This window comes from Nerophis ophidion, linkage group LG06, assembly GCF_033978795.1.
Source record: "Nerophis ophidion isolate RoL-2023_Sa linkage group LG06, RoL_Noph_v1.0, whole genome shotgun sequence".
Lineage (NCBI taxonomy): Eukaryota > Metazoa > Chordata > Actinopteri > Syngnathiformes > Syngnathidae > Nerophis > Nerophis ophidion.
The window spans coordinates 33,464,986-33,488,168 of record NC_084616.1 but is presented as its reverse complement, the minus strand read 5'-3'; the positions used below and the strand labels follow the sequence as shown (position 1 = coordinate 33,488,168).

At 38.0% G+C, this 23,183-nt stretch overlaps 3 protein-coding genes across 3 annotated transcripts in view; 1 reads left to right on the top strand and 2 right to left on the bottom strand.

Moving 5' to 3' along the window:
• stat6 (signal transducer and activator of transcription 6, interleukin-4 induced) overlaps positions 1-1,033 on the top strand; it is a 31,945-nt gene extending 30,912 nt beyond the window's left edge. The window contains exon 21 of the mRNA XM_061903471.1: positions 14-1,033. Coding sequence (XP_061759455.1) covers positions 14-74 — 61 coding nt within the window. The 3' untranslated portion in view covers positions 75-1,033. The remainder of the gene's footprint in view (positions 1-13) is intronic.
• mipa (major intrinsic protein of lens fiber a) lies at positions 184-5,761 on the bottom strand. Its single transcript, XM_061903472.1, has 4 exons — positions 5,144-5,761; positions 4,902-5,066; positions 4,740-4,820; positions 184-2,407 (listed from the first exon to the last, which is right to left on the bottom strand). Exons 1-4 carry the CDS (start codon positions 5,501-5,503, stop codon positions 2,222-2,224), a joined length of 792 nt encoding a protein of 263 aa, XP_061759456.1. The 5' UTR covers positions 5,504-5,761; the 3' UTR covers positions 184-2,221.
• A 2,470-nt stretch (positions 5,762-8,231) lies between these two features.
• Positions 8,232-22,302, bottom strand: ptges3a (prostaglandin E synthase 3a (cytosolic)). Its single transcript, XM_061903473.1, has 8 exons — positions 22,144-22,302; positions 17,930-18,043; positions 17,750-17,819; positions 17,574-17,672; positions 12,104-12,193; positions 10,930-10,986; positions 10,782-10,809; positions 8,232-8,916 (listed from the first exon to the last, which is right to left on the bottom strand). Coding segments are annotated over exons 1-8 (480 nt in total). The 5' UTR covers positions 22,146-22,302; the 3' UTR covers positions 8,232-8,896.
• Between the last annotated feature and the right edge of the window lie 881 nt (positions 22,303-23,183).

The window sequence follows — 23,183 nt, the reverse complement described above, 5'->3', positions numbered from 1 at the left end:
CTGTCTCTCTCAGGGCCACAGATGATATGGGCCTAGTCTTGGACAGTCTTCTGAATTATTCCTACGGAGAGTAGAGGACATGGCATTGTTGTCGTTTGGAGCGCGTAAACAAAACATTCTGCCTTTGAGGAAATTCCGCAGCCAGCCTTCACGATCAGACTGGCAGGTAAATTGATTTAGGGCTGCATGGAAGAAAAAAAGTAGTGACTCTTTTTACCAAATCTTTGGCGATTGTTTATCTTTTATTATTGAACAGATTACTCAACACTTAATGTGTCGCACTTATGAAAATGAAATGATAAAGAAATTCATTTTAAGATGTTGCATGAGGCAAAAAGAATGTTTGAATTCTCCACCCATAGGATGTGAAGCACTTCTAAAACACCCACTGACAAGATGCATGTGAACAGTATTAGCTAATGTAGCTGTTTCTACTTTCTGAACTTTCAAATTATACATTTGATTGTAGAAATGTTAATTTTGTGATGCCCACTTCATATCAATTTATTTTACTTCAAATCTATTCACCTTTGCCAATCATTTGCTGTCAGTTATGCAGAGTTTATACTTATGACAGACTAATAGGTTTTAAATTGGTTTTGACGGGCTAAATGAACAACTTAAGCAGCTTTTTAACTGAATATTTACCAAAAATATGTTAGCACCCCAAACTATTGTGTGTGCGGACAATAAGCATAATGTGATATGATATTCATATTTTACACTGGTAATTAGTAATACAGTATGTCATCTGTCATTTGTGTTACCCTGAATATAATCCTTTAAAAAAAACAAAAAAAAAACTTGTGGATTTTTTTTCAATTGTGCGACTTGTCAGTAGAAGCCTGTGCTTTAAATTTAAAAGATGCTGCTCTTTTCAACAGTCAGTATAAAAGTTGACGATAAACGGACAAGAAAAAAAGATGTCAAGCAATAATTTTGGGACATGTTTTTTTTTGGACATATAAAAATAAATCAATGCCATTTGATTGGGAAGGCATGCCTGCAGTGTAAATAAAAGCTGTCCATTGCATGAGAGCAAGATGGTGTGAGAACACAATTGCATCCACAAGTACTAAATGATTATCATTCCTCCACATCCAGCTTCAAGATTTCCTCAAATGTTGCTTTAAAAAAAGAAAACTTTACACCATACATCACAGGAAAAAAACTCCCAAAAAACATGGCACTAAAATGTCAAATCTAGTCAACCAACCACTTTACTCAGGGAAACCACACCGGAATAAAAAAGGTAACTCAGAAGGAAAGCTTACATGCCTTGTAAAGTCACAATGCTAGTTGGGAATTTTGGAGTGACCCTGATTGGAGGAGGATGAGAATGGGGATGTAGAGTATCATCTTCAAAGTTCTCTCTTTCTTTCTCTCTGGAAACCATTGCATGTCTAAAAGAGCCTTTATTAAGTCAGCACACTCATGCGCTCCTTTTGAGTCCATGTTGATATCAATTCTCTGCTTTTGACTTGTTCGGCTTTGACACAACACAAGGAAACCAGCAGTCATGTTTTTCTGGCGAAAGGGATGCTGCAAAAGTAAAGAATTTTCTAAAGAATGAAACCCTTTTTATTGACATAGGGAATGAAATCCACTGAAAAGTGTGCGTGTCCACGTTTTGTAGGTATTATCCTATGCCAGATACAAAATTAGCATGCTTTTTTATTAAACAGCGCCAATATGAGGGTTTCATTACATGGTGTTGATTATTCAGAAAGGAGGATTTCGATTGAATGTCTTGTTGGAAACCACCTTGTCTGGTGTATAGTTTTCTTAAGTTATCATGCATAGGAAGCATTGAAAAGTAAAAAAATAAAAAAGGAAAAATTGAAACAAGCATACACACGCACACGCACACAGACAACAAGCATCCTCTCTGACACACACTTAAAAAAAAAACTGAGAGAAAAATGTGATAATATTATGAAGTACAATACGTACATGTCAATAAGCGATGGTTGCTGGAACAAAACTATAAAGGGCAAAATCATGCCGGCTCAAATTGGAGAAGAAAAAAAGCATGCTGAAGTCTCTACTGTAGCTTCACTCCTAGCAGACTAGAAAAGGAAGAGAAAGAAAGATGAAGAGAGGTCGTCATCTTTGTCCTGCAGTCCAAAAAAGAGGGAGGCACAAGAGCCCATGCTGTCACTCAGCTGTTGTGGATGGGATAGAGGAGTGAGGGGTTAGCAGATGGGATTCTTCTGTGGGCTTATAGTGCCTGGGTCTTCAACTCGATGGGTTCTCCTCGGGTCTCCTGCTGGCCCTCGGCCTCCGGAGGCCTGGTGCCCTTCAGCGTGCTCAGCCGCTCGGAGAGGCCGCGCATACGAGGGAAGAGCATGAAGTCATAGAGCAGAGCGCCGATAGCGCCGCCAATCATAGGCCCCACCCAGTATACCTGCCGGGAAACAACAAGTTGAATGATGTCATAACGCGGTCAAACTATGGACACAAGTATTGGGACAGCTGGCAAGTGTGTGGGAATTAAAGGTCCCAGCCTTTGTCCGATGTGAATACTCGGGAGAACTAAGTACCTGTACATGTCCAAAGTGGACTTATAGAGTTTATTTATTGGGATAACAATGTGTCCGGGAATACTCATTCACCCGCGAAACACGTCTTGAACTCGAGACGGTCACTTGAAACAGCGATTAAACTACGAAACTAAAGCCATCAAGAAAGAACAATCCATTTACCCACAACACATCTCATCTGCTTGCGTTGTTGTAAACGACATCATGGATCTAACATCAATGCACAAACAGAAAGACTCTATCTCTCTCTCTCTTTTTTTTTTTTTGATAAAAGTCCTTTCTAGACTCTTCAAGCTGAGAACAAAAGCACAGCACACTTCCCCCTTTACATTTTTTTGGACCAGACGTGGCCTAGAAAATTGGTCAAAATTGTCCAAAGAGGTATTGTACCAATAAATGTGAGGATTTTTGCATTTGATGTAATTAAAAAAAACATTTTATAAGTTTTATTTGACATAAAAAGCACACACTGGTAATGTCAGTGTGAAAGGTAAAACACGGAATTAAAAACCATTAAAACGCAAAAACTGAATTGTATTGCTATTTATATTGCCATTGTTATTTAAATTTTGTTATTGTTATTACTACTAATATTATTTTACTCGTGGTTTATTCGTTACTAAAATATATCCAAGGGACCGCGTGGCGCAGTGGAAGAGTGGCCGAGCGTCCCTGGTTCAATCCCCACCTAGTACCAACCTCGTCATGTCTTTTGTGTCCTGAGCAAGACACCTAACCCTTGCTCCTGATTGGTGCTGGTTAGCGCCTTGCATCAGTGTGTGAATGTGGAAGTAGTGTCAAAGCGCTTTGAGTACCTTAAAGGTAGAAAAGCGCTATACAAGTACAACCCATTTATTTATTTATCATTTTATTTTTTTAAACTATATTTAAAGTTGAGTTTTGGTGGTATAATAAAAAAAAAAAATTCAAATTAATGAATAATCGTGATTGCAATACCCATCAAAATAATCTTAATTATTATATTTGCCTTAATTGTTCAGCCCTATATGTGTGTGTATATATGTATATATATATATATCTATATTTATATATGTATAGATATATATATATATACACATACACAGACACTAATTTGTATATGTATATACATATGCAAATATATGTATATAGTTATATTAATGTGTGTGTATATATATATATATATATTTATATATATACGTATATATATATGTGTGTGTATATATATATATGTATATATATATATATATATATATATATATATATATATATATATATAAAATAACTTTTTGTTAAACGAATTTAAAAAATACAACTTTTGAAGACCTAAAAACATAAAAACTGCCAAATTGAATGCATTAACTGATCTAGCTGAAGTATGACACAGTTTATTTTTAGTTTTTACCTTAAACACAGATACCTGTATGATCAGTTATCAGGTCAATGCATACGCCAAAATAAGCTCTGTCCAGACATTAGATATCATTTCAACAAGTTTTGAGTAAATAAATGATGTACTCAGTTAAAACATGTTTTGAAATATTCCTGGATGACATTCTGACAATAAAATTGTTTTTTTAAAGTTAGTTTAAATTATGTAAGTGCGTAATAACCTGTGGATAATCAAATGTGTAAATAATCCGATTAAAACAATCACTTGACACCACCAAATAACTTACTATTTTTTGGGACACCCTAATTCGGTGATTCTCAAATCATCTACGTTGGCTCTATCTAGTGGTATGCCAAGAACAGTGTCCAAAAATATTAAATTAAATATACTCTGTGTGAATGTTGTCTGTCTATCTGTGTTGGCCCTGCGATGAGGTGGCGACTTGTCCAGGGTGTACAACGCCTTCCGCCCAAACGCAGCTAAGATAGGCTCCAGCACCCCCTGCGACCCAGAAAAAAAGGGACAAGCGGTAGAAAAATGGATGGATAGATACTCTGCCTTGTTTTGCACTGAATAATTAGACCTGTTACGCTACTGCGTTTCAATATTGGTCATTATGGTGGTACTTGGAGAGCCAAGTGTTTTCTGAGGTGGTACTTGCCCCTAATTAATTAAGAGGTGTGTCCCGTGGAGACTTGTCCAGGGCGTACCCCGCCTTCCAGGCTCCAGCACCCCCCGCGACCCCAAAAGGGACAAGCCGTCTAAAATGGATGGACGGATGGGTCCCTAAAACACTGCACTATCAGGTGTGTATGTGATCTTACCCAATGGTTGACAAAGTTCCTGACCAGCACAGCGGGGGCGAAGGACCTCGCCGGGTTCATTCCTGCTCCGGTGTAGTAAATCTAAGTGAAAGAAACGTGAAGTTGGGGACAATAGGAATAGGCTATTACATGTACACAAGAGTCAACAGGAAGTACTCGCACCCCAAGGAGATGTCCCATCAGCACTGAGAAACCGATAGCCAGGGCGGCGGATCCTAGGCGCCCGTTGCGCCTCTCATCTGTGACGGCGAAGATGCAGACGACGAGCTGCAGGGTGAGGAAGACCTCCATGGTGGTGGCCATTCCCAGACTGATGCCTGGCTGCAGCTGCAGGACAGCAGAAGAAGGGGGAAGTTAGCGTACGCCATCAGACTGGAGGACTCAGTGGCGGGTGGGGGTCTTACCGTGTTGAGGGCCAGGTTGCCCCTCATGTTGCTGGGTGTGACACCGTAGAGCACGGCAGCACCAGCCAAGGCTCCGAGACACTGGGCCACAATGTAGAGGATGGCACGGAACAGAGACATCTGGGAGCCGATGAGGAAGGCGAAGGTGACGGCGGGGTTGATGTGTCCTCCGCTGATGTGGCCGATGGACTGGATGAGCGTGGCCGCCGCCAGCCCGAAGCAAAAGGCCACATGCAGAACATTGTGAGGGCCCGTGGTCCAGCGGAGGGCGGCCCCCAGACCGAAGAAGACAAAGAACATGGTGCCGTAGAACTCGGCAAACACCGCCCGCCAGAAAGACATGGAGCGAACCTCCCACATGGTGCTCGTACTTGACTAAAAAATTAAAATAAAACAAAAGGAGATTTGAACAACTTCAGTTCAAATCGAAGGGCCTCTCGAAAGCTCAACTACCAACATGCACGTTTGGATACTTTGCCAATTCTGATATTCATGGAGAGCTCCTGAGTGGAGCGCCGCACAGTTCTGCTAGCATGTAGGAGCCAACCTCAGGGATGTTAGCGGAACATGAAGACACAAGCACTGCACTCATTCAGCTCCTTTACCAGGCCAGGGGGGACTCGGAGGCCTTTTTATAAGAGCCTCGCTGAGCCCAGGGGAGTGGTCAGCGCACATTACTGCAAGTGACAACAACATCATTAACCCTTACCTTGCCATGACCGCCACGCTGTCATCATTGTAGCCATCACTCAGCTGATGGGAGCACAGGGTCCATCTAGAAACCATCAGATGGAATATACTGCACTGCACTGTGCCATCCAATGCAAGTTCATCAGCATTGTGCAAAAAGCCCATCATTACACTTGTTGAGCTAATATATTTTTTAAAAGTCATAAAAAATTTCAGATTGGTTGACTTGATTTTTTTTTTGCTGCCCTTAATTCACAAAAAATATTTAATTTGCATTTTTTTAAATAAAAATATTTACTTTTTTAAGTTGACAGAATAAAACCGCGCGAACATGCTTTGCTTATAAAATAGAAAGAAAAATCAATTGCACCCAATTGATCTACAAATAAGCATAAGAAAAAAATACATACTCTGGGCATTTGATAGATTTTGTTTATCTTTTAAAAAAACATGCATTTAAATGTTTTGTATTTTTCCATGAATGATAAAAATGCAAAAAGGTGTACTTTTTAAGTTGACAAAAAAATCTACAAAAATAGTTAAAAAGAAAACTTTTTTTTTCCAAAATCATATTCTACCTATTTATCATACAAATAAGTGAACAGGAAAAAATATAAATCTAAACATTTCAATATTTAAAAAAATATTTGATTTTTGTAATGATGATAAAATTAAAAACACATGCATTTTACATTCACAAAATTATTGATTTGTTTCAATAAAAAAAACATGTAGTTTACTAAATTCAATTTTAACAATGTTTCTACATATAAGCAATAGAAAGTAATCATAAAATTAAATATTGATATATTTTTTTTATCCTTCAAAAAAAATCGTTCATTTGTATTTTTTTTTTATGAGTAATACAAATTAAAGCATACAGTATATATTATTTTTAAGTTGACTTAAAAAATCTACAAAAATAGACAAGCTATCTACAAAAAAAAACTTTTTCAAATAAATGCCGGCCGCTTTTCCATAAGAATAAGCAGAAGAAAGTAGGTTTTTTTTTTTTAAATGCCGTTACTAAATATAAGTATTTGTTATATTTATTGGAATTTACACACAGGAAGCACATTTTAAGTCCTACTTTTAAACTACACTGTCACATATACTGTTTTTAAAAGTGCTAACAATTAAACGTCTCCATGGAAACCCTAAAAAGACATTTTATTGTTGCTTTGCAGCAACAATAAGTGCAGACTGTTGCACGGTACAGCTCAGCAAGGCTGAGTTAAGCTGTGCATGGTTTCAACTCAGTTACTTGGGAAAAAAGTTATTACATTCAGTGGGAAACGAGTCATTGAATGTGACACAACGTGTTTCTTTAGCTGACAGCCTGTGCATCATAAACAACATAAAAGTGGAGCTTTTGCATCTGGGTGCTGGTAAAATGCACAGTGTGGCATCAGAAGTGATTAGGCAGACTTTTTACATTGTGTGTCGGGCCAGCGTTGCAGGCTCAGGCTGGATAAAGCGCTGGAAAATCCACGGGCGTAAAGGAAAAAAGGGGAGAGTGGGGCGCGGGTATTGAACGTCCGCACTGGAGCGTCGTGCTGACCGGGGCAGCTCGATGGGCGCCCGATGAGAGGCCGTTTTGAAAGGATTGTGCTGAGCTCAGTGAGGCTTTGTCTGCTCATAAAATGCTGGCAGCAACAGTTTCTGCTTTCTCTATCGTGTTTATCTTGGCCTTATTGTCAGAGCAATGCATGTATTCCAATTCTTTGACTGGCAGGATAATACCTACATATTATTTTAAAATGCACTAATTATCCCAAGGAGCATTTTCCATGCAGACATCTTGTTAGTTGTTAGATTGTGCATCTCCACCCCAACAAAGCCATCTGTTGTGGGTTTAAGCCCCAGTTTAGTTTTACAAGGGGGGAGTTTAAAAGGTGCTTGCATTGGAGTTTCCTACCCCGTGCTGACACCTGCATTATACAACTTGACCCACTCAAACTAGTCATTGGTAGAGGTGGGAATCTTTGGGCACCTCACCATTCCATTCAGATTCTTGGTGTGACGATTCGATTCAGAATCAAGTCTCGGTTTCTCCTAATGTATTATTTGGTATATCAAAACAGGTTTAAATACCTCCTTTAGTTGCTGAAGTATGACCTGTACACAGTAAGCATGGAGATGGCCTAAAAACTTTTAGTTTTTAAAATTCTTAAATACAAAAAATTTGAATACATTTTTGAAAATTCTGAATTGACTAAAAGTTGGAATAAATATTGTGATTCTGATGGAAATCGTTGTTTAATCACCCCTAGAAATCAGTATTTGTATGACTATTTTCCTTTCTATTGCACTGTCATGGCCTTGAGATAGAACATCTTCTGTATTATACGCATTATCCAGGAATTTATAGCGGACGAAGAACTCTCGGAGACTGATGTTGAGCAGAGTGAACAAAGTTTATTAGAAACGTTGAGCCAACAGTCAAGTACAAATGATGCTAAACACATTTTTGATCAACCACACACCTTTCAAAGTGTAGTTTTAGTGTTATCACCTGCACAAGGCTTGGTATAGAATCAATGTCCTTACCTTAGAATTACTCTGGAAGAAGTGTTTTTGTTGCATTTGCTACACAACATTTTGTACACAAGTTGGACTGTACCATTCTCAACACATGAAATCATTCTTTACTTCACTGTCTGAAATGCATTTAAATGTTAAATCTTCATACATGTTGACGTACAATTAAAAACATTCCTCTTTATTGTAATCCAACAAAATAAGTGCAATTTTCATTACAAATATTAAAAGGGGGGGGGGGGGGGGGGGGGTTGTCTTTTTAGGAGCAAAACAAATCTGGCTTTGTAGAAATCACAATACACAGAACAAAAAGGGATGTGAAGGGGGGTAAGACACCGGCACATTTTTTACAGTCAGAACTTTTGGATTGGAACACAGTTGTCCATGTCGAGAAGACGTGTGCATGTCTTCATCGCCTTCATCCTTTGCTTTGGAAACTGCACAAACAAGCTCTTTTCCAGAAAATGACTGCTGTCAACTTGCAGCTGACTTCCATCTTCAAGTTTTACCACTCCAGTAGATCTACTCAAGGTCAGGCATTTCTAGGCAACACAAAAAAATAGGCGAGTTAATAGTGTCCTCTATTTGACATCTCCCAAGTAAAGGCTGTTCTGAGAAAACAATTACTAAATAAAATACAATTCAAGAATGTCAAGTTGCTACATCGCACATGCTTCTAGAATGCATACAAGTGCATGTTGCCAACAAAATTGTTTTATTACACAGTGGTGCCTCCGTTTTCGTTAATAACCCGACAAAGGGTCCGATAAAACAGTCGTACAAAAACTAAGCATTTTTACCAGGGAAAAGAATTGAAAAAAATAAATGAATCCTTTCTACACACTTTTACAATAATTATACACAGAAAATGTATATAAATGATGAAATAAATGGACAAATGAACATATAACATCACTTTTACCTTAATTGAAGACTCTTGATAGTGATGTGCGGAGAGGGAGGAGGGAAGAGCCACACTGGCCACCTCCATACTTTGTACTGTGTAACTTCAATTTAATAGTGTTTCTCACCTTTTTTATCAAAGCGCTGGTACTCTTGTTATTTTCAAGAACACAGACAGCGGTTACAAGAAACATCTACACAACTTTTTAACACTGAAAATAATGTTTTTTAATTCGCTCATAGTGAGGTTCCTGACATTCTACATATTTTCAGACAATGTACACACATACTTTTTGTCTGTCATTCCTTTTACAACTTGGCTCACAAGCTTAAAGGAAACCTTCACTTTTTTTGGAACATTGTCTATCATTTCCAACGTTTATTTGCAACGTTTGCTATTTGCTTTAGCAGCAACTACTATTAATCATGGCAGACATCATGGGTTTCAGTGAATACTTTGGGACAAATGATGATCCAGAACTTTCTATTTTTGAGCCTGAATATACAGAGGATGAGCTACAAGTTTTAGAAGCTTAGCGATAAGCAGATCCAGCTCTAGTGATTCTGGTTGGAATTTTTTTAACCGCTGTATAGATTGGTTGGGTGCAGACAACATGAACATTAAGTTAAGTTAAAGTACCAATGATTGTCACACACACACACACACACACACACACACAAAGTGTGGGGAAATTTGTCCTCTGCATTTGACCCATTCAGTTGTTCCCCCCCCCCTGGAGGTGAGGGGAGCAGTGAGCAGGAGCGGTGGTCACGTCCGGGAATCGTTTTTGGTGATTTAACCCCCAATTCCAACCCTTGATGAGTGTAAAGCAGGGAGGTAATGGGTCCCATTTTTATAGTCTTTGTTATGACTCGGCCGGGGTTTCAACTCACAACCTACCGATCTCAGGGCGGACTCTCTTAACTACTAGGCCATTGAGTAGGTGTGCACATGTGCACAGCTCGGAGGATGCATTACATGCCAGGTGCATTGTTTTTAGAATGGTGAATTCACTGCCTTTAAAGATTTGTTAAGGATCTGCGGGAACCCTGAAAGCGGCAGACCGCAAGCAGCGCTTGTAGTTTTTCGCGGAAGAATTCCATCCCTGCCATCAAGGTGTCGATGCAAGATCACGTCATCTACAAAACTACAGTTTGGCTAGACTTACCGTTGCAGTGTGGTGCGTTCAGTGACCCCCAGCGAAGACAAACGGCTTTCATTGACTTTGATTGGACTACTACTGTAAGGTGGGATTTTATTTGGCTCCAAGGTGGCTTATTTTGCAGTCGTACTCAATGAAAAAATTTAAAGAAGCACAGCGATTGATTTACAAACGTGTATTTATTTGTACTTAGACAACGAAGAAATAGCCAAATATATTTTTAGGAAATCGTTTGCTTAAAACGGGAGTTTATGAAAATCGAGGTACCACTGTATATAATATACAGTATATAATATTTTATTAGATTTAATACGATTGTTTATCAATAAAACATCACTTACTTTCGTCGTCGCTGTCTGCGGACCCGTGCTGCAGGAGACAACAAAAATGAATTTTCTAAAACTACAAATTCAAACTGCTGGAAAATTGTATACATCTTAACATGGATGTGTGCTGACTTAAATATGATTGTGTGTATTAAAAGCCTACCTCATCATCAGCACAATCTAAGTCAGGGAGGTCATCTCCTCCCATGTTGTTCATCATCTGAATACATGAACAAGACAAAACACAGTAAGTGTCTACCATACCGTACATACTGTAGCATTTATATAGCACCAGATCACGACAGAGTTAAGGTTTGTTTCTTTTAATATAGATAGATAGATAGTACTTTATTTATTCCTTCAGGAAAAATAACATTTTCAGCACAACGTTAAAACAGCCCCAGTTGCCCAAAAGTGCTGTGCAAATTCCAGTACAAGCAATATATAAGACGCAGCTAAAGAAGACAATCAATAAAAATACCAACAGTGGACACTGTATCTTGTACTGATGGGGTTCTATCCATCCATTTCCTACCGCTTATTCCCTTTCGGGGTTGCGGGGGGCGCTGGCGCCTATCTCAGCTACAATGGGGTTCTGATGTTCGGAATTATGGTGTCCGTAAATACAGCATTTCATCAATACTAATTATTTTAAGAAAAGTCACTATGGAGTTGGCTGAAATTATTCATCAATTTGTATTTTGTCATTTCGATGATTGATCTAAAGAGTAAAATAAACACAAGACTGCTTCAATAGAGCAGTGCACCTGTTGGTGATGTAGCTCTGGCTGCCACTCATGTGGCCTCTGTGCATGTGTCTGTGTGTGTGAGGCGGATAGCTTGAAGAAAAACGATGAAAGACTAACATCGTGCTGAAACATGGTTACATTTTGCTTGAAAAACTGCAAAAAAATAGGTAAAAGCTTATTTTATGTTTCAATTGCATAACAAATGTTTAATTCAAACACAGCATTTTAGTGTCTCATTTACTGTGTATGTTAATCTTAATGAGATGTAACTGTAAAAAGTTTTTTTTCTTTTTAAATATAATATAAAGCGATGCTCTTGTGGTAAAAGTGCAAACTTCAATGTCCTGTGAATTTATAAGAATAAAATTGATCAGAAAAATCTTTGTTTTTTCCAATTATTATCCTTGTTTTATTTTATTACTTGATAACCGATTATTAAATAATTGATAGCTGCATACAAGCTGTATGGAGACAATGTGGAATGAAATTCAAGAGCAGAAACATAATAACCAAGTGAAAAAAAATCATGAGAAATCATTTTTGAAAATGTATACTTTTATTTAGTACCATTTTTTTTAATCGACTTACCTCTGAGAACTTATCAAAATTGTTTAGGTCCTCATCTGAGTCATCTTCCCAGTCTTTCCAGTTATTGAAATCCACACTGATACAGTTGCTCTATCAAAAAAGCAGACGACAAAGTAAATCTGAGTTGACATAATTCATAAATTCTCAGTACCGTATTTTTGGGAGTATAAGTTGCTCTGGAGTATAAGTCGCACCTACCGAAAATGCATAATAAAGAAGGAAAAAAAACATATATGCGTCGCACTGGAGTATAAGTCGCATTTTTGGGGAAATTTATTTGATAAAACCCAACACCAAGAATACACATTTGAAAAGCAATTTAAAATAAATAAAAAATAGTGAACAACAGGCTGAATAAGTGTACGTTATATGAGGCATAAATAACCAACTGAGAAGGTGCCTGGTATGTTAACGTAACATATTATGGTAAGAGTCATTCAAATAACTATAACATATAGAGCATGCTATACCTTTACCAAACAATCTGTCACTCCTAATCGCTAAATCCCATGAAATATTATGAGTCTAGTCTTTTACGTGAATAAGCTAAATAATATTATTTGATATTGTACGGTAATGTGTTAATAATTTCACACATAAATTGCTCCTGAGTACAAGTCCCACACTCGGCTAAACTATGAAAAAAACTGCGACTTATAGTCCGAAAAATACGGTAATTACTGATCCAAAGCTAATGAGAATTTTGACAAAATGAGGATCATATGTTGTTTTTTTTGGGTCGTTCTGTACTTTCTGACATTCATTGTGCCGGCGGTAGCACGTTAGAAGCCCGCTGGTAACTAAACACTGCATCACTATAGTGGCGGAGTGCATCAAATATGGCCGCAAAATTATACTTTACTGAAAAAAAAAACCCAACATATTTTATTGTAAGTTTACGAGCTAAAGTATGTTTGGACTGGGGCTGGGCGATATATCGATATATACGATATATCGCAGGTTTGTCTCTGTGCGATATAGAAAATGACTATCGTAATATTCGATTATATGTTCTCACACGTTGCTTTAACCTGTGTGCATTACATTACTGGCGTGTCTCACCCCTTCTCGTCTGTCCTTCTCGCAGAGACGTAAAATAAGCCCGCCTTCTTACATACGTCAAATACTGTCGCGTATGTAGCACCACACGCTCTCGCCGAGAGCTGGAGAGGCAGGTCGAGTTGCTTTTAGCTGTCTGCATCACACAACAGGCGTTTCTCTCTCACTCTTCGTCTCTCTTTCTGACAGATACGGAAAACAAGCCCGCTTTCTTACATACGTCACATACTCTCGTGAGTCTAGCGTCATAGCTCTCGCCGATCAGAGAGAGAGGGATGGTGCGAAACTTATCACAAATGGAGGAAGAACAATAAATGCCCAACATAAAGAGCAGGGGGTCCAGCATCTCATGATGGTTTGGCTCCAAGTGGAAAGATATTCAGCAGACAACAGCAATATGCTATTCAATGTACCGTATTTTTTGGACTATAAGTCGCATTTTTTTTTATAGTTTGGCCGGGGGTGAGACTTGGCCAAACTATAAAAAAAAAAAAAAAAAAACTTTTTGTTTTGCCTAGTCTCCCCCCCGGCCAACCTATAACAAAAACTGCGACTTATAGTCCGAAAAATACGGTATATACTATGATGATTAACCTGTGTGATGACTGTATTATGCTGATAGTATATATTTGTACCATGAATTGATAAACGTGGACCCCGACTTAAACAAGTTGAAAAACTTATTCGGGTGTTACCATTTAGTAGTCAATTGTACGGAATATGCACTGTACTGTGCAATCTACTAATAAAAGTATCAATCAATCAATGCAAAGTATGCAGCATAAGTGTTACTACAAAAAGGTAGCAACACTATTAATTTTTTCTTTCATTTAAAAAGTCACCCGTGAGAGAATGAAGAACATTTAATGAATACAGTTTTGGTCAATTCAATTGACTTAGTTGTGATTTTCCTCTCTGCATGAAAGTTTAAATGTAGCATATATTAATGCAGTATGAAGAAGAATGTTTTAATGTGGACACATAGAATCATCATACTGCTGTGATTATATGCATCCAGTGTTCATTCAAGGCCAAGGCAAAATATCGTAATGTATATCGTATATCGCAATATGGCATAAAACTATCGCAATATTAATAAAAGCCAATATCGGTTAGTGCGTCTGCCTCACAGTACGAAGTTCCTGCAGTCCTGGGTTCAAATCCAGGCTTGGGATCTTTCTGTGTGGAGTTTGCATGTTCTCCCCGTGAATGCGTGGGTTCCCTCCGGGTACTCCGGCTTCCTCCCACTTCCAAAGACATGCACCTGGGGATAGGTTGATTGGCAACACTAAATTGGCCCTAGTGTGTGAATGTGAGTGTGAATGTTGTCTGTCTATCTGTGTTGGCCCTGCGATGAGGTGGCAACTTGTCCAGGGTGTACCCCGCCTTCCGCTCAATTGTAGCTGAGATAGGCGCCAGCGCCCCCCGCGACCCCGAAAGGGAATAAGCGGTAGAAAATGGATGGATGGATGGATCGTCCAGCCGCAGTTTGGACCTATAATTTGAATTATTGTTTATGTTTATATCGTAAATAAAATGTCAAAACGACTCAAATGCATGCACATGTACCTCTGCCTCCAACATGGTAAGTGTGGTTTAGTTGACTATAATCTATTCATACCACGGCTCTATGAGTCAAATAACGCATTGCTGCCACAAGTGGTTGACAAGTGTATTACAATCGTGTACCGCTGTGGCCCAACTATGTTTCTTTGCCATCACTGGCATTTGGGTGACAGCCATGTTTGCCGATCAGAGTTCTTTCGCCTTTGTTTATTCGTCTCTCTCTCTTCAAACAGGAAGAAAGAGGTCTCACTCTGTGCTCTCTCTCAGCACCTGAGCTTGGTTATTTAACAGTACAATTAACAGAACGCACTGAACCCTCTTTACAGTCATTCACAATCTTTGTTTCGCTGGGCGGAAAGCAAGATCTCTCACTTACAAACACACAGGAAAGAAACACAGACAGCCTCCCTATTCGTGACTCGCCAGTAAGAAGTTCCGCAAAATAACCAAAATTAGGAGGAAAAAAATATGATAACCACGCCCAATGTTTGTAGTAATATTCAAATTGGATAGGCAATACACGCCCATCCACACGGACGAACGAGCGAGAATGCCATGATCACAATAATGATGATGGAAATTAAATAAACGAAAGGACAAAGACTGACCTTGTTTTTTCAATTGGGAAATAAAAAGGTACTTGAAGATGTTCAATATTTAAGCTAAATATTTGCTTACAGAAATGAGTCCATATTATTTTTTTGTTTGTTTATTTAAGTATAACAATGTTACCTTCCAATTACAAACAATACTACAGTAATGACAAAAACATGTATATACTTCTGAATGGTTATTTGCATTATTTATTATTATTATATTATGATTACATTACATTATAATCACTGTATAGTTTTTTTATCAGTTGGTTCTTCAATTTAGGAGCATGATGTAAACAAAAGCTCTGAGTCGGTCAGCAGAAAGCCAAACATTTTAAAGTGCGTATTGTTCTAATGTGCGGCATCTTGGGACACAAATATGCTGATTAACAGTCTAAAAGTAACATTTTAATTGCAATCTATATTTTAAAGAGAAAATCGCAATTAGGTTTTTTCTCTAAATCGTGCTGCCGTACTTTCTTGTGGGCTACATAACATACAATCGTGGTGCTTTGGTCAAAATTTAGCATTGATTTGATTTAACAGAACATCTTCAAGCGCCGGTTTCTGACTGCGCCATTTTGTGGGCGGTCTTATTTTCGTGCCGCAGCCCTCCTTGAGACTAAGACACTTTTGACTGTTTCCATCCAGTCAGCCACGTTTTAATATTTAGCTCTATATGTCTACTGATGGATATAAGTACACCACTTTTTATTAGAAATGTCAACAGCGAAGGATTTCAGCATGCTTGTGCATTAGATGGAACAATCAATTAATCACAATTTATTTATACAGCCCTTAATCGCACGTGCCTTAAAGGGCTTTACAAATCACAAAATCTGAACCCATATCCGTGCAAGAAAAAACTTCTGGGGAAGATAAAAAATATAAGAAAATATCTTTTTAACAGACGTCTTCTGTTTGTTTGATATTGTCCACCATGTTGTTACTGGCAAAAATGTATTACAACTAAATACAGCTGTGTGTGTATGGGCCGCAGAAAAATATATTTTTGGTGGCACTCAAGGGGGCACTTGTGGCCCAGTGTTTAAGAAACACTGATCTATACCACAAGAAGTTTGTTAAATGCACCGTCAATTTTGAAATATAAGCCCTACTTTTCTACACTTTGAACCCAGCAGGTAATTGATGGATTTTTCTTCGCTTACGGCCATAATAAAATTATATTAAAAAAGAAGAACCAAAAACACCATGTGGGTTTTTTATTGTTTGTGCTATGGGGCCATCTTTTGGACACTCACTGCAGGTGATGCAGTGTCCTTCCATTTACCGATATTGCTTTCAACAGGAAGTAGTGATAGTCAGTCTTTTCGCCGTCCATAACGTTTTTACTTGTATCGATTTTTCATTCATCACTCCAAGCAACGTTGGTATGTTTTACATTATAATTAAAACTGTTTGTACTTATTAATCCGTTCCATGTGTGAGGTTTGTAGGGGTGTTTTTGTGCGTATTTGTATGCGCTATCGTAATGTAGTGACGCTGGCATAGTTAGCGTTAGCTAATATGCTACCACGTTTACGAATGTCTGTGTTAGTATTAACTAACAACAGCATCTTTTTGTGTTGTTTGAGTTTCACAAATTTCTCAGTAAATTCACCAATACCTCACTGTGGAGTTATCGAGTCTGTTTAGCTGATAAATAATAAATAAACATTTACAGAATTTTACTGTGTAAATAACTCATTTAGCAACATATATATCTACGGCTTACAGTTCAGTGCAGGTAATATATGGGAAAACTATTTTTTCTTTTAAAATTGGGTGTGTGTGCAGCTTATATCCCGGTGCACTCTTTAGTCCAGAAAATACGGTAAATTAAAATCATTATATGTACCTTTACCCTGCCCAAAAGCCACAGCTACAAATTATATTCAGGAGCACCCTCATTATATTTTGTTGTTTTTTAGGTTGTCTTGTCATGCATTTATTGTTGTAGTTCCCTGTGGTACAACTTTCAAGTAAAGAACGGACTGGACCGCACTAAACTGAGGAAAGTAAAGCCAGTAAGTGTGTAGTACTTAACTTACTTTTATGCTTTACGACTGTCAAAAATGTTAAAAGGCTACTTAAAACAGGGTGACCAATATTATCTAAGGGTTACCATTATTTCCTCTGACGATCCAAAATCAAAACAAATCAGAGGTGGCCCAGAATTCTGGAGAGGACTGTGCCTCACCTCAGTTACAACAATTAGTGTGAAATATTTCAAAGTTGGCACTTGTTACCCTTGTTTTGTCTTTGGTAAGTCGAGGCCACGCTTTCCCAGGCTCTGCCTTTCGTAAACAACACAACACAGACCTGTCTGTGCGCCTGTGTTTAGATCCCTGCATGAAACAAATACTTGGAATTATTTAAAACCTGTAAAACATACCGGGAAGTACAATACATGTGACAAACTCACTTTGGGGTCAATCTCCCCATAAAGGTCCACTGTATTCTGATTTTTGATGTCGCTTGTTCCACTTACACAGCTGCACGCGAAAGAAATCAAGCAAAATCAGCACTACTCATACCAAAATTTGATGTTCTTAACACAAGAACCATTGATCTCAGGTACATCAATTTTATATAAGTCACTCACCTGAAGTCAAGCTTGGACTTGTCAAAATGTACATGCAGGTCTTTACTGTCCTCCACGCAGAACTCTATGAAGACAAAGTCCCGTCTGTCATACCATTTAGCTGCTGCAGGCTGCCTACATGTCGCACACATACAAAGACAAGACGCATCAACTGACCATACATACTGTACTATACAAAATATAATTACAGTATTTAACTTTACTTCACTTTATTGTTATGCTTGTGAGAACATTTATATACTCACTGACAATGAACATTATCTTTGTAAAGATTGTTAGAAAAATTACATCTAATTAACCTCTTTACATCAAGGGTTTTCAAAGTACAGTATGAGGCGTCAAGATGTGACGTTCAGAAATGAGTCCAATTTTACATCACAATTTCCAGTTTAGTTTTAACACGTTCAAAAAGCAGTAGGAAGAAACAGCTTATTTAATTATTTTCCATTTCAGAGCAATTACTAACACCTTATTCACTTCCTGGTCTCAATTTATAAACAATTTTACTGCATAAATATTATATTTCTTTTAACGGTGAAGTAAGTTGTAATTCACATAGTGAAGTGAATAATTTTTTGTTTTTTAAGGAATTCTAAATATTTATCATGATTCTTTTTAGTACTTTAACACTTGAGTTTGAACAGTTTCTTAAACATGATCATATTAGTACTTTGCCGTATTTGCTCATCCATTCCAGAGTTAAGTTTCACATATTGATATATAGATAAGGTCTTAAGTGATGCACGTGCATACAATTGTTTTACATTACATTTTTCTCTGAGGTTATATTTCTCTTGTTGAGAAGAATTGCTGTACATTCTTAGGTAGCAGGTTATAGTTTTCTTTGTACATAAGCTATTTGCAAATTCACTATATCGGTGAATTTTAGTATTTTTGATTCGATTAATAAAGTGTTTTAATGTTCTCTATATTCAACATTCTAACTGACCTCTTTTGTAACGCAGTTAATGAATGAAGTGTACTTTTGTAGTTATTTCCTTTTATTTCTACACAATAACTCTAAGGTAACACTTGAAATAAATAAAACAATGAGCCAGACGTTTCAACAGCTCTTTGATAGAAATAGTTCATGAAGATCTCTCTTCAAAGAGCCATATATCCCATCTCTAACTTCCTTCACTGAGAGAGTAATATAAAGTAGTTTCTCTTAGGGCAGTCTGACTCAGCCCCACAATGAAAACAATTGCTGTAGATCAGTGGTTCTCAACCTTTTTTCAGTGATGTACCCCCTGTGAACATTTTTTTTAATTCAAGTACCCTCTAATCAGAGCAAAGCATTTATGCTAAAAAAAAAGAGATACATAAGTAAAATACAGCACCATGTTTCTGATTTATTCAATTGTAAAAAAGTGCAAAATATTGCTCATTTGTAGTGGTCTTTCTTGAACTATTTGGGAAAAAATATATAAAAATAACTAAAACCTTGTTGAAAAAAAAACAAGTGATTCAATTATAAATAAAGATTTCTACACAGAAGTAATCATCAACTTAAAATGCCCTCTTTGGGGATTCATGAACTTAACTCTAAACATTTCTTCACAAAAAAATAAAGTTTTAACATCAATATTTATGGAACATGTCCACAAAAAATCCAGCTGTCAAAACTGAATATTGCATTGGGGCGGTTTAGCTCGGTTGGTAGAGCGGCCGTGCCAGCAACTCGAGGGTTGCAGGTTCGATTCCCGCTTCCGCCATCCTAGTCACTGCCGTTGTGTCCTTGGGCAAGACACTTTACCCACCTGCTCCCAGTGCCACCCACACTGGTTTGAATGTAACTTAGATATTGGGTTTCACTATGTAAAGCGCTTTGAGTCACTAGAGGAAAAGCGCTATATAAATATAATTCGCTTCAATTCGCATTGTTGCATTTCTTTTCACAGTTTATGAACTTACATTCATATTTTGTTGAAGTATTATTCAATAAATATATTTATAAAGGATTTTTGAATTGTTGCTATTTTTAGAATATTCTATAAAAATCTCACGTAGCCCTTGGCATACCTTCAAGTACCCCCAGGGGTACGCGTACCCCCATTTGAGAACCACTGCTCTAGATGATGCAAGTATATCAAATAATGGTAGCGTATGGTGCATATTTATATTTCAAATAACTCTCAGGTAGGTGTTAGTGTAGTTATTAATTTACAATATCTGTATACATTTAACTAAATACTAGTACTCTTATTTACAAACGCAGGCTCCATTTAGTGCAGGGGTCAGGAACCTTTTTGGCTGAGAGAGCCATGAAAGCCAAATATTTTAAAATGTATTTCCGAGAGAGCTCTATCATATTTAACACTGAATACAACTAAATGCGTGCATTTTTTAAGTAAGACCAACATTTTTAGAGTATAATAAGTCTCTAATTCTTTTTAATAACGTTTTTTCTTGAACAGGTGTGGTAGAAAACGGAGAATGTTTGAGAATGTTTTATATTTTGAACGTTATTTTTAACATTGTGATTACCAGTGGAATTATTCATTACTTATCGTGTTAAGCAATGTCAGCTAAAATTTATCTGAGAGCCAGATGCATTCATCAAAAGAGCCACACCTGGCTCTAGAGCAGTGGTTCTTAACCTGGGTTCGATCGAACCCTAGGGGTTCGGTTAGTCGGCCTCATGGGTTCGGCGGAGCCTCCGCCACAGAGGAAGACACATCCGACTTATCGTGTAAATAAAAAGTTCTCCCTCTCAGCGTATTATGGATACCCCAAACAATGTTCCCTCTAATTTTCCACCTGATTTGCTAGTTGTTTGATTGATCAATTTGAAACTTTTACTAGCAGATTGCTAAGGAAGAGAATACATAATATGAAACATTACAGTTCACACAGTACAGAACATATTCCGTACAATTGACCACTAAAATGTTAACATCCAAATAGGTTTTCAACTTGTTTCAATCGGGGTCCACGTTAATCAATTCATGGTAATGTGTGTAAGGTGTGCAATATGTTGTGAGTTCAAGCACTGCACTGGTTTTGTTCATGCAAAGTTCATTTTGTGCACCAGTAAAAAAATAGTATAGCTTTTTCTTGAATATGAATAAAAACAAAAAAACATTTATTTTTCACTACAGAAGGGTTCGGTGAATGCGCATATAAAACTGGTGGGGTTCGGTACCTCCAACAAGGTTAAGAACCACTGCTCTAGAGCCATAGGTTCCCTACCCCTGATTTAGTGGTATTGTTGTAAGCACAATACCAATGGGCGCAATTTGCAAATTTAATGTCAAATCAAAGTCAAATCAAACGTTTATTGGATTCATCACTATACAGTGTACATCCACGACTAAACTACTACCACAACTTGGTTTATTATTTATAAAATACAATAATGTAGGGTTACCTGGAACTTCAAATAGGCCACCTGGCCTGAATCCACACTTCCCTCACCAAACACCTTCGTTTCCCAACTCTAACGCTTGGATAAATAGGCGTTGATGCCATCTACGCAGTATTGGGAGACTGTTTTGCATTTAGATCGCATCCAAATTTGCAAAGTGTGCGAGATTGGTGAAATGCTTACAACATTATGCCAAAGAATCATTTGATTTAAGTACAGCGTTGTATTATCCTATATTCTACCACAGGGTTACTGTTCAAAATCTGTGTAATGTTACAGTGGCCAAAATATTAAATATAATTTTAAATAAAACCTCTGCCTTGTTTTAATGAATGCTTAGGCCTACTACGCTACTGTTGGAGAGCAATGTCTTTTTTCTGAGGTAGTATTTTGTAACACAACTTTAAAGAAGCACTATACTACTATATGTCATACCAAAAATATTATCACCCAAAAATCGATTCCTATGCAACAAGGTATTTCAATATGCGACTGAATATTTGTGTAGTGATTGCTTTCCCTCAATGAAAATATTTGAGCTACCCGCTAATATTGACACCATGCTTTCGGTGTGCTAGCTTGACCTTAGATAAGGAGTTAACGATTAAAAATAGGTCAGACAATTTTTAAAACATAGCTTTAAATGCATTTTAGTGGGGGGATACGGTAGTAGACAATGCACTTTAGAAAGGCTGTTCATTCATTGAGGGGATATAATGTCCGTTTAACTATCAACTCACTGATGTGGCTAAATCATGTGTTAGCAACATCAGCTAACTATCCCGCAATGCACACTCAAATACGAAGCGTGGTCAGCAAGGAAGCCAACCAAGTAAACAACACTTACATCGTCACCGTGCGTGCACTTTATCTCCTCCGCCAGACTATGATATGGACAACAGAGTGAACTAGTTGTGGAGCTCAAGAAGATTACTGAAACATAAACCGTTAACTAGATGACGTCAACGAGCCCGCTGTCCAAAGATCGCGAGATTTCCTTGTTCTCGCGGGCTTCACGGGCAGTGGAATGAACAGAACATTCTAGAACAGTGCACATAGGGTCGGGATAGGACGTGAGCGTCACCTAAAGGCTTTATTGTGTATTTATGTAATATTCCGTTGTACAGTCAGTTGTGTATATGATAACTGTACGTGAAAATATCAATTTAAACCGTATTTAAAGCAGTGTACTTGTTGCAAATTGAACCCATTTACTTTGGAAATTGGGTATAGGCTATGGGAAAACATACAAGACTCTGTATATCAACGTTTGTTTTGTATAACTTTTATTAGTGAATTTAACCTTTAAGCCTCACAATACGAATGTCCTGCAGTCCTGGGTTCAAATCCAGGCTCGGGATCTTTCTGTGTGGAGTTTGCATGTTCTCCCCGTGAATGCGTGGGTTCCCTCCGGGTACTCCGGCTTCCTCCCACTTCCAAAGACATGCACCTGGGATAGGTTGATTGGCAACACTAAATTGGCCCTAGTGTGTGAATGTGAGTGTGAATGTTGTCTGTCTATCTGTGTTGGCCCTGCGATGAAGTGGCGACTTGTCCAGGGTGTACCCCGCCTTCCGCCCGATTGTAGCTGAGATAGGCGCCAGCGCCCCCCGCGACCCCGAAAGGGAATAAGCGGTAGAAAATGGATGGATGGATAGAATAGAATAAAATAGAATAGAATAGAAAGTACTTTATTGATCCCTGGGGGGAATTCAGCACCACAGATCTCTCACAATAGACAATAATAAATAATATCCATCCATCCTCTACCGCTTATTCCCTGGCGGCTATTCCGGGTACAATCGGGCGGAAGGCGGCGTACACCCTGGACAAGTCGCTACCTCACCACAGGACCAACACAGATAGACAGACAACATTCACACTCAC

Excerpts from the sequence above, each read along its gene's own strand:
- ptges3a (XM_061903473.1), bottom strand. Across the intron at positions 17,820-17,929 it reads AAGTCCAAGCTTGACTTCAG|CTGTGTAAGTGGAACAAGCG; the intron begins GTGAGTGACTTA and ends TTTCGCGTGCAG. Across the intron at positions 17,673-17,749 it reads ATGGGGAGATTGACCCCAAA|GGATCTAAACACAGGCGCAC; the intron begins GTGAGTTTGTCA and ends TGTTTCATGCAG.
- mipa (XM_061903472.1), bottom strand. The coding sequence starts at position 5,503 with ATGTGGGAGGTTCGCTCCATGTCTTTCTGGCGGGCGGTGTTTGCCGAG. Across the intron at positions 5,067-5,143 it reads GCAACCTGGCCCTCAACACG|CTGCAGCCAGGCATCAGTCT; the intron begins GTAAGACCCCCA and ends GCTGTCCTGCAG. Across the intron at positions 2,408-4,739 it reads GGAACTTTGTCAACCATTGG|GTATACTGGGTGGGGCCTAT; the intron begins GTAAGATCACAT and ends GTTTCCCGGCAG.